This window comes from Cryptomeria japonica, chromosome 7 (assembly GCF_030272615.1).
Source record: "Cryptomeria japonica chromosome 7, Sugi_1.0, whole genome shotgun sequence".
Taxonomy (NCBI): domain Eukaryota; kingdom Viridiplantae; phylum Streptophyta; class Pinopsida; order Cupressales; family Cupressaceae; genus Cryptomeria; species Cryptomeria japonica.
This window is the reverse complement of record NC_081411.1, coordinates 580,973,358-580,982,620: the sequence shown is the minus strand read 5'-3', so window position 1 is coordinate 580,982,620 and position 9,263 is coordinate 580,973,358. Positions and strand designations below refer to the sequence as shown.

General features: G+C 38.5%; 1 protein-coding gene across 1 annotated transcript; it reads right to left on the bottom strand.

The window, feature by feature from the left end:
- Window positions 1–658: 658 nt before the first annotated feature.
- On the bottom strand, window positions 659–1,027 carry LOC131049129 (uncharacterized). Its single transcript, XM_057983162.1, has one exon. The coding sequence runs from the start codon at window positions 1,025–1,027 to the stop codon at window positions 659–661; it is 369 nt and encodes a 122-aa protein (XP_057839145.1).
- Window positions 1,028–9,263: the final 8,236 nt, after the last annotated feature.

Sequence of the window (9,263 nt, the reverse complement as noted above, 5' to 3'; positions counted from 1 at the left end):
TCTCATCTTTTGGAGCATATTTTTCCTGTGTATTCTTTCTTTCTGTGATTTGCTTCATTGCTTCTCCTTGTAACAGGTTTTTCAGCTTGCAGAGATTATTTGAGCTCCTGTGGTGTTGTATTTTCTCAACTCCTATATGGTATCAGAGCTTCAGATCTGCAGCTACCTGTTATTGTTTTGAGAATTTTTGCTTTGGAAGCAGATCTGGGGTTTCAGGAATTTTTTTTATGTACCTAGGGTTTGAGATTTTTTTTTGAGCACTTTGGGCCTAAACGAACCTCACCATCATGCTCAAAAGGCCCGAAAACCCCTATGGTCATATAAAATTTGACCTATTTTGGTTTTTGAGCCTCTAGGTGAATTTTTTTCTTAGATCCAGGGCGTACGGCCCTGACACGCAGATCGAGAAAAAAAATTGATTTTTTTTTTTTTGTCTTTTTACGACATGCAGGCCGAATTTTTGCTTTTTTATTAAAAAATTTATTGAAAAAAAAAAGCAAAGAGAAAAAAAAATAAATAAAAAATTTGGGAAAAGTTTTTTTTGGGGGGGATCCCACGGTACGCAGGGTACCATGGGGCCCCCTTGGCTCCGTAGACCTGCAGATCTGTCAGGCCCGCAGCGCCACCGGCTATCTTTTCTGGCCCCCGCGGCTCCCTGCTAGCCCCCGGTGGCCCTCGGCTCCCTGGCCTTCGGCTTCCTCCGGCCCCCAACAGCCCGGTCTTCGGCCTCCGACCTCCTACCGACCTCGGCCCCTGTAGCGCCTTCCCTGCCACCCATCGCAATGCCTCGCTGCCACCGTCGGCTGCCCCAGCAGCCCCCGCTCTGCTCTCGCCCGCCGCCCCAGTGGCCCTTGCCGGTCCGGCCTCCGCCTGCGCCCCGACTCCCCGCGTAGCTCCGCCCCGCTCGTCGGTCGTCGCCCGCAGCTCTGCCTCGCTCGCCGCCCGCCGCCTGCAGCACCACCCCACCATGACCCACCACCTCAGCAGCCCTCACCCGACCCGGCCTCCTCCGCCACCCGGCCGCCATCGGTGCGCCACCCACTGGCCACCGGACCACCAAAAAGCCACCAGACTCCTTTTTTTGGCTTTTTCAGGGGGGGTTTGGTTTTTCGGCTCTATCTTGGGCATACAGAGTTATTTTTTCGAAAACGAATAGGCGTCGAAAAGCTGGTTCTGAGGCCGACCTCATGGTATTGGTAATTTTTTCCAATTTTTCTATTTGACTATGTTTTTTTGTAGTCAAAGTGAGGTCTAGTTTGCACTCCAGGAGACGTAGAATGAGCATTCGAACTCTGTTTTTCAAAAACTTTATATTTTTGGAAAGCTCGTGTTGTGTACTTTCCAGAAATATGAGTTTTATTTCCAAATTATTCTCCATGCATATTTTATTTAGTTTTTTACTTTTCAGCACTCTGGTGGATATCGTGGTTGTTTCAAGTCCTGGGATCTCTTTTCTGAGTAGGGTGTCTCTTTTTTAATTCTCATTTCTTTTTCTAGTCTTCTTATCATTGTAGCTTGTATTTATGCAAACACACTGAGATAAAGTGCCATCATGCATTGTTTACTTGGAATCTTGCATATCTTGTGTCTTGTTGTACATGCACTATTGATCAAGTGCCATGAGGGGGTTGATGTTTGCCTTTTGTTTGCCATCTTCCTTTGTCTAATGAGTGTTCCTTCCACGACATTCGCCTCATGATGATGTGTCTCAGCACCTTTGATGTTCTTGGTTCTTCGTCATGCAATTTTTTTTGGCTGTCCTTTTCAGTGTTCCTGTCCCTCTCCCACTTCCACATTATGGGGAGGTTTATCCTGTTGGTTCTAATGCTTCCATGGTTTGATTGATCAGCTCTTCAGGCTTTGGTTTCTCATGCCATCTGTATCTTCGATTTCAATTGTTTTTGCCTTGTTTGCCTCCTGATTCGAGTAGTGTCATTTGAGGGCACTCATGCAGATTATAGTCTTCTCTACCTGGTCATGTTCTAGTTCAGTGGATGTTCTTCAGATCAGCAGTTATTCTTCGACACAGTTTGCAGGTTCTTCATGCTTCAGTGATATTCTTTTCCATCTCTTTTTGGAGTAGAGTTTTGTTCCCATGTGGTTTTCTCTATTTCTCCAGTTCATAGAGATTTCATTGTATTTGGGTACCTGATCAGGCCTTGTTGCCGGGACCCATCTTTATTGCTTTCAGTAGCTATTCTAGGTTTAAGCTTCTCCCTAAGTCTAGCTTAAGGGGGGGTGTTAGAGTATTCAGATATTTACTTGATTAATTAAACATTCTTTGTTTAATTATTTAAGTTCCCTTTATCTCTTTTACACTTAAGCTAACTTTAGGTGCATATAATTAATTATTTTAATTAATTATTATGTGCAAACCTAGGTTTTCCCTTTTAGGGTTTCTAGACCTATTAAAGGTTGAGTTCTTTCTTTTCATTGGATGAAAAAATATTATTATTGACAATACATTTTGGAGCATATTTTTCCTGTGTATTCTTTCCTTCTGTGATTTGCTTCATTGCTTCTCCTTGTAACAGGTTTTTCAGCTTGCAGAGATTATTTGGGCTCCTGTGGTGTTGTATTTTCTCAACTCCTATAAAATGTTTCTATTACAACTTAATATTTCAATCAAAATCTTTACAAAAATATCTGCAACTTCACACCTGAAATGTTATAGCAGACTCTATGTGCTCAATATGAAATTACCTTGCTCATAGCATTCCTCGGTAATTGATAAATCAACTCGATAACCACTTTTGTATTCTTTGTTCCTTAAACTGTTCTTTGAAACCTTCTCGGTAACCTGTGATTATCTTTGTCAATCTTATTCCTTCATGCTTGACTTAATCATTCCTTCATCTCTCTTCTCTTGATTGACCTTACATGTCACCCTATGTTCATGTAATCAAATCATTCTGTTTATATAGATCTCTGAGATGATGATCTGTTCATGCTTCGATCATACAAACATGTTTTATTGAATGAATAAACGTAGAAATTATTTCATTGGATATTCTTCCTCAAAATCATACAAAATATTTAAATGCAATTTCCAATGCAGTAACGGTTTCATCTTCTCGAATTATGTAACACATTTCACATGAGTGTCCAAGTTCATTGAATCTGGTAACACGTTTTCACTCGGTTCAGATTAACTCGGTATACCTTCTTTGCTACTCGGTAAACATATAAACTTTACTCGGTAGACATTCTGCATATGTCTCAGTTCACGGCTCGATGTGTATCAACTCAGTGACTTGTCTTTCTTCTGTAACCGACACCGGTGACCTTGGTATTTACTGACTAGACTATTCGGTAGTATTAATTGACTAGAGTATATAGAATGACTTTAGGCTTAAAACTAATGACAACTTAGTAAATAACAACAATCTCCCCTTTTGACATTAGTTTGGTATGTTTGACAAAACTCCTTTCAAATTCATAATACACAATCTATATACTTGCAAAATAAACTGAAATGTCAATATATACAATGTTCAAATACATACTCAAATACATACTCCCCTTATCAATATTCTGTACATAACTTGATGTTCCATGCTCTCTATTTCCATGCTCCTGATGTTCCATGCTCCCACTGAAAATTTCAACTATACACTCAGATACTCATGCTCGGTCATGTGTTTGGTACACTCCCCCTTTTTGACAAACATCAAAACTAGTTACCATTTGGTGGGGGCAACTGATCAAAAATAGATTTATACTTTGTACGAGCTTCTGTAAGAGTTTTCTTAAGTGCATCTTTGACACTTTCTAGTATTGTAATCTGAGTTGTAATATCAGCTGACAGTGTGATCAAACCATCTAAAGTGCTTCCCTCGACTTGAGTCGATAATTGGGTAGCTTGGTTGATCTGCTCTTGAAGTGAGGACAAATGGGGAATAAACAATGTTTGAAGAGTCATGATATCCATCCTTATTTTATGCTCTTCATTCTGAAGTTCTAACTATTGAGCCATACGTGTTTGTAGCCTTGAATAAAAATTTTGAAGAGAATTTGGCTCGGTAGTCAATTTATTTGAGAGATCGGTGATCTCCTTTTCAATGACTTCAATCTTATTCTTGATATCTTTGATGAAGAATGAAAATGTACATAACTTTTGGAATAAATAAATAATATGCTTGAGTTGAGGGGACAACTCAACAATGAATTCAATAAGCTTTATTTTACCTATAGCAATTGCTTTCTGCACTTCTTCAATCATCTTGGCAGTTAGCTCTTTTTCCTTCAATTTGCTAAGGTATTTTGATGCTTCTACTCTAGGTTCCTCCAGTTGAGTGAGTAGTTCATCTAGTTGAACATGGGTGACAACATCTTTATTGATGGTAGCTTCAGGTATCATATCTGTCAATAATGTTTTGACCTTCTAAAGTACTCGGTTCTTCTGTTGAATAGCTATATGTCTTTCCTGCTCTGCTTTGGCTTTACAAAGCTCACCGAATTCTATCAGTGCTTGCCCTTTCAATTTTTTTAGGTCAACATTCGGTAGCACGATAGGCTTTGACAAATCTACCTTAAAACTGTGTCATTTTGCTTTCTTCTCCTTTGATGATGTCTTTGTCGATTGAATGGGTACAATGGCTTTGGAGACTTGACCTTCCTCGGTATGTTGCTCGGTAGAGGCAACACTTTTGTCGGTTCCTGTAGCCTTTGTTTTATCCTTCAGTGTTTCCTTGCTTGAAGTATCAGTGGCAATTGTCTCGGTGCTTGAAGGCACTTGAGAAGTTGGCTCGCCGATGGCCTGAGAGGTAGGTTCATCTTGTTTATCCTTTGGAGCCTCTATGCCTTCATCTGTGTCCTAAGGTTTCTCGGCTGAGACTTGTTGAGTGAGTGGAGGATAGGACTTGACCTGGTCCAAAACTAATTCACTTGACACAAGTTTGGCATAGGCGTTTCCTTATATCATTTCTCCGTCCTGTGCTTCAGTGTCTATGACATCCTCATCTAACTGAATAGTGGAAGCAGGATCTTGCTCGGTGATGTCAACTATTTCATCTTCACCTTTTGGCTCTTCAGCATGAATCCTGAATATCTTCTTCCATTTCTCTTTGGTTTCATTTTCAACTTCTAGATATAGTCCATTCATCATTTTTAAGGCCCTTTGTTTTACTTGAAAATTTGTCTAGTAGTTTTTCAAGTGATCTCTTATTTCATCTACCGACATATCTGGAAAGAGATGTACCAAAAATCTTTCTCTTATTTGCTTCTCTGATTCCATAGCATATTTCCATCTATTATCAATATGTGAGTATAATGCTTCTGGAAGGAAACCAGTCACTTCCAATGGAACTACTCAGAACTTGAGAAGAGTACTAATTACAGTATCTTCCATTTTCCTCTTCACTTCATCTATTCTAGTATCATATTTTACATATCTAAATGACCCAAATCCACCATATTCCTTCAGTTTTGCACAAAAAATTGTCGACACTATCTACATCTTCCTTTGTGCTTTTTGCAATCTGAAATTTATTTACATCTTCTGACTTTGTGTCACTTTCCAAAATTAGTTTTTTGTTCTTCTTTCTATAAGTTTTTGTAACCTTAGGTATTTCTACATTCTTTTGCTTCTTACTGGGTGACACAACAGATGATCTAGTGTTCGGTCGCTTCACTGGTGGGGTTGGTGATACCTTGGTTGCATCTTGTTTCTTTCTTTTTAAAATTTTGCCCTTTGGCAACTCGGTGCTCAGTGTAATTGCTGCTTCTTGAGCTTCAGACTCTTCTTTGATTGAAAGTTGATCACTCTTAGTAGGAGTGGAGGTAGAACCTTCTCCAAACTTTTTATTTAAGTCCTTGATCATTTTGGTGGCTTTTTTGGCAGCCTTCGGAACAACAATGCTCATTTTTACTTTTTCTTTCACCTCTTCATAGGTGCCATATCTTATCTCGGTAGCATGCTTTGTAAGTGCTAAGAAGGCATCTATCTGTTGTTGAGAAATGTCAAAATCTATTTCATAACCCATAGGCGGTAGTGATTGAGTCCTGGGTTCTACTACGTTGACATTACAATAGTCTGTATCCAACTCAAAACATATGGATCCTTGTATTTTTCCACTAGCTGAGGTGGAATCCTGTACCTGCTATGCATATTTTCCTAGAATTTGTTGAAGTGGTCATCCATTATCATATTGAAATTATCACCTAGCTAATTGATGAAATCATTTATTTGATGGGTGATAGGTCAGTGTAATTCCCAAACAACGTTACCGACTGATGGAATAATTTCTAAAAATAGAAGAACATACACACTAAGAGTGACCCAAACTTTAGTGTGTTGGCAATATTCTTCTTCTTTGGTTTCCTTATTGTATTTAGATTTTCAAAAAGATTCTTCAACAATACTTCACATAAATCAATTTGCATACCCTTTTTAACAATTTTATAGGCCAAATCTATAGCTGCACACGGTACACTGTTTTCTCTTGCTGACTGGAAGAAACAATAACCAATAACTCTAATAGCAAAATTAAGTTCTGCATCTGTCACATTGTTCAACTTAAGACCTCTGCTATCAGACTCAACTCCTGTTAATGTTATCAATTCCTTCTGTGAAATCATCTTCTGTGCTCGGGCATGGTCAAATATAGGGTATCCGGTTATTATGTGAATAATCTCCTTGGTGATCTTGAAAGGTTGTTCCTCTAGCCACATAAAATCATCATGTACTCGGCTTAAGACAAATTTGACCCATTGGGGTTTGAAGACTCAAGGATAGGTTAGGGCTTCGGTTAATCCCTTGATTTTGATATGCTCAAACTTGCTATCCAGATTTCCATCGGTGTACAATTTATCATACATATCCTTAATCTCAGTGTGACCTAGCTCATCAAGTCTGCACTTGGTATAAAATCTAACATCTTCAATCAATAGAACCCTATCTGGAATAAGAGAAAATGTAGTTTTCTCATCGGGTTCCGAAGCCACTTTGGGAGGTAAGGTATATTTCAGTGTAGGCTTCTCAATGGTCTCTACTGCAATGGGTTTCTGAACTTTGGGGGCCATTACAAACTAAAATTCTACTTACGAAATAGCTTAGGGTTTCAAATAACCAGAAAATGCTTCCAACTTAGTAAATATTTCACAAATATTCACAACTTGACTTGATCGGTTAACTACTAAAAATGTGGTTTTAGATTTGCTAAATACCTTGAATTTGCTCTGGAAATGTTTGATCGCCTTTAGATTCGCTCTGCTCTACACTTTGAAAACTGGTAAGTGAAAAATGACCACGCTTAATACTTTTAATACCTCCTTTTGACCTTATCAGGATTCATGTGGTTAGGTATAATAGGCATTAAATGCACTTGGTTTCCCTGTACCGACTAACTCTCTTATTATCTTCTTACCAACTAAACAGGCTTACTAGTTTTACCGACTTCCCTGATAAATCAAAAGACTAGATAATTTTTTGAACTTGTTATTGCATCTTAGCTATGCAGATTTTGAATTTAATTGCATGAATACATAGGAACTATTAAGATCTAACCTTTGAGAATGCAGTCCCTCCATACCTTCATTGACTAATCTGAAGTAGATGCACCTAACTCGGTAGGTAAGGTGCTTCCTTCATTAGTTGACACATTTTCCTTCTTTTTCTAAAATTTCTACAATTTGCTTCTTATCTCCTCAACATCTCCTCTCGGTTGGTCTCTGCAGTCTTTAGCTATGTGTCCAACTTTGTGACAATGAAAACATGTCATTCCTGGACTTCTCCATGATCTCTGGTTGTTCATTCCAAACCTTATCATACAGTTTGCACTTATATGTCCATTCTTCCACAACATTCACACCAAATTCTTGTATTGTAATCCCATGGTACTGAAGTATATTGTCGATTGAGATTTGTGTTAGTTCGGTAGCTTCTAGTGTTTGCTTGGTGTGGAGTCCACATATAGTTTTTTCGCTTAAACCAACATTTCTCGGTGTTGTGTCCATATCTATTTCAATTTTTGCAAAACCCTTTGTATTTTGCCTTCTGATAATTGTTGACAGACTTTGTTCTACATTGCTTAGATGTGTGACCATACTTATTGCAATTGTAACAATAACCATAAAACCTAGTAACATCTGGTTGCTTACCTTTTCTGATCCGACAAACGTTGGCAGTATGTCTTTGTTTTCCACAGTGGTTGCAAATAGGCTTCTTGTCCTTGATGTTCTCTTTGTTTCCAGCTTGCTTTAATGATTCTCCTTTCTTGGTAGTGTTGATCCCTTTCTCGGTAGAGTTGTTTCCTTTGTAACTGAGTCCTGCATTTTTGTTGGGTTTTCTCATATTCAGTTGCCCATCCAACATTTTTGATGCTTCATGGCTTTTCCTCAATGTTTCTCTTGACTTCTTTTTCTGCTTCCAATTCATCGGTCAATCTTGATATTTCAAGTTTCAATGCTTGGTTCTCATTTTCCTTTAGAGTAGCTTCATGATGTGCATAGTCCAATTGATCAGACAAATTATGTTGAACTACAGTGATCCTTGATATTTAATCATTCTTTGCAGTCACCATTGCTTCTAGTTGTTGTTTTTCTCCTTCTATAGTTCGTTTATTATCTTCAACTGTTCTCAATGCATCAAGATTTTCAGTCATCTGTGTGCTAAAATACTCATGTTCCCTTCTCATTGCTTTTAGCTATTCACTAAGTGCTTTGTTCTTTTCTTTCAATTCTACAATCATTTCTTCAGATTCTTCTGATATGCTGTTCTCGGACGATGTCTCAATTTGTTCCACCAACTCTTATGAGTCCTGTAAATCATCAGACAACCTTCTTCTAACTTTCAGTGATCTCTGCATTTGCCTCTGCATATCTGCAATCATTTGATTAGCATGATCCAATTCTTCTTGAAGATTCACAATCCCGCGAGATTGTTTATAGCCTTCCATTGATAGGATCTTTCTCTTTAGGCTGTTAGACCCTTTGCCAAGAATATAACTCTGATACCGATTGTTAGGTCCTACTTGGAAAGCTAATGTACTGAGAGGGGAGGGGTGAATCAGTACTTCAAAACTTTTCTTGAAAAACAATTTTACTGATAAACACAACCTATGTATTGCTGATCTCAAAGATATAAAATACTGAAACATAATCATAAAGATAACATGCATCAAAATATCACTCCATAACACAATGATTTTTGGTCACGCAAAAACTCTTGGTTAGAGAGAAAATTTGCGGTGGGGATGGCACCCACAACTTCACTACTGTAGTAATCAAGATTGCTCGGTTAGAGCTACATGTTTAGCCATTTC

Coding starts and splice junctions, on each gene's coding strand:
- LOC131049129 (XM_057983162.1), bottom strand. CDS start 1,027: ATGGCGGCCGGGTGGCGGAGGAGGCCGGGTCGGGTGAGGGCTGCTGAG.